Consider the following 1,977-nt stretch of genomic DNA (forward strand, 5'->3'; position numbering starts at 1 on the left):
TCTGGTCTTATTTAAGTTACTGTAAATCGGGAATAGTTCTCATGAAGTCGCTGGGAGTGATACGCCTGTAGGCGAGAGAATAGCATTGCCGATGCTGTGCTCCTCGTAAAGCATATTTTTGCAGAAACATTGATCCTTTTAAAGACTGACTTTCAGGCAAAGATTTGACCTCCTGGCCATTCACATACATGTCAGGATCTGAAAATACTTGTGGGAGTAGAGAGAATGGCTTTTGATTTTTTTTTAAAGCTGTTTCATTCACTACCACAACCATCTCTCTTACAGCTCAGAGCCCAGTGAAGAATAAGGAGAAAATAGTCCATGTGGTCCAGCGATTCCATGAATTCCATAAACTTCCTAAGCAAGATGCAATACAGTCTTCTTTGGATCTAATTTACTTTAATTCCCGATGTATTGGAACAGAACGGAAAAGTGGTAATGCAAATTAGACAGCTTTATATGCCTCTTTTATTGGAGTTCCTGTATACCATTTCTCCGTCCGCTCTGGTCTGTGACAAAAGTATTACTATAACAGAACTATGTAATATAGCAAATTAAGAGGATAAGACACCTTTTTCTTTATCAATGCAGGTGAAAAATTGTTCACTTTGTTACATTTTTTACTGCTTCTCTGCCCAGCCTGGCACCGGGCACTTCATTTTTTTCACTGGGACAGCGTGGTGGGCAGGAGCGACCGCGAGGCCTGGGCTCTGCGCTCTGCGCTGCTCTGTGCCCTTGGGCGAATAATTCCAGGTGGAGCTGCTCCGATCCTGCTCCAATCCTGCTGGAGCACAGGAGTGCGTTGCATGAATTCTTTGGGTTTCTCCTAGGCCTTTTTTTTTTTTTTTTTTTAAGATTTCATTATTCCTGTGCTCTGATTTTCCTCATTTCTCCTTGCCTGTTCTGGATGACACTTTCAAGGCAAAGGCTATTTCTCAGGTGTACCAGGGGACCGACGATACTCTCTGCACACTTGTCTCAGCTTGCACCTCCAGGTGCCGTCCCACACAGCGCTGCTTGCTGCACTCCAGGATTAATTCTTTTTACTGATTTCCAGCTGCTTTTTGACGTTTGTCCGCACTCCGTCCTGCTGCCCTGGGTGTAAACCTCCAAAGGGGGCATTTTCCTTCTTCTTCCTTGGAGAGATGTCTTAACTAAACAGGTGCCAACGGGTTAAAAACTCCTCCAGAAGGAGCCTCCGAGAGCAGGACAGGCGGTGGCGCTCGCGGAACCCCGATCTGTCAAAGAGGAATTGCGGAGATAATAGGATTTGGGGAACGGTCCCAACTCATCACTCCGGCGAGATCCATGTTGACTGGCTTGGGCACGCATCCAGCGGTTTGCACACACGGGTGCACACTTGGATTCCGGCTGGGTTTGCTCGGGGGGAAAAAAAAGAAGGAGGGGGGGGAAAGAAAAAGGGAGAGAGAGAAAGAAAGGAACAGCCAAAAAGCAGCCGGAGGGGAAGGGGCGGGGGGGGAAATGCAACACGCAGAAAATGCGATGCAACGCGCACCCGACCCAGCCACACTGCGAGCCCTGAACCTAAAATTTTACAAGTGCGCAGCCATGATTGCTGTATAGGCTGGGGCTGGTGTGTGTGTGCGTGTGTGTGTGCGTGTGTATATGTGTGCGTGCGTGTGTGTGTGTGTGTGTGTGTGCGCAGGGGCGCGCGTGTGAGAGGCGGGCGGCAGCGAGGCGAGGAGGGGGGAGGCGAGGAGGAGGAGGAGGAGGAGGAGGAGGAGTGTGTGCGTAGAGGGAGGAGGGGGGGGGGGAGGAAACCCTCATGGAAGTATGAAGGAGATGGTGGGAGGCTGCTGTGTCTGTTCTGATGAGCGGGGCTGGGCGGAGAACCCGCTGGTGTACTGCGATGGGCACGGCTGCAATGTGGCTGTGCACCAAGGTAAGGCAGCCGCCCCGGCCCCGGCCCCGGCCCCGGCCCCGGCCGCGGTCCCGCCGCCCCGGCCCAGCCCTGGC

At 51.7% G+C, this 1,977-nt stretch overlaps 1 protein-coding gene across 3 annotated transcripts in view; it reads left to right on the forward strand.

The window, feature by feature from the left end:
- The first annotated feature begins 1,744 nt into the window (after positions 1 to 1,744).
- The window catches only part of MLLT6 (MLLT6, PHD finger containing), a 46,723-nt gene continuing 46,490 nt past the window's right edge, over positions 1,745 to 1,977 (forward strand). For all 3 annotated transcript variants that reach the window (XM_026072961.1, XM_026072964.1, XM_026072963.1), the window contains exon 1: positions 1,745 to 1,903. In XM_026072961.1, coding sequence (XP_025928746.1) covers positions 1,795 to 1,903 — 109 coding nt within the window. In that variant the 5' untranslated portion in view covers positions 1,745 to 1,794. The remainder of the gene's footprint in view (positions 1,904 to 1,977) is intronic.

This window comes from Apteryx rowi, unplaced genomic scaffold, assembly GCF_003343035.1.
Source record: "Apteryx rowi isolate R43461 unplaced genomic scaffold, aptRow1 scaffold_354, whole genome shotgun sequence".
NCBI classification, from domain to species: domain Eukaryota; kingdom Metazoa; phylum Chordata; class Aves; order Apterygiformes; family Apterygidae; genus Apteryx; species Apteryx rowi.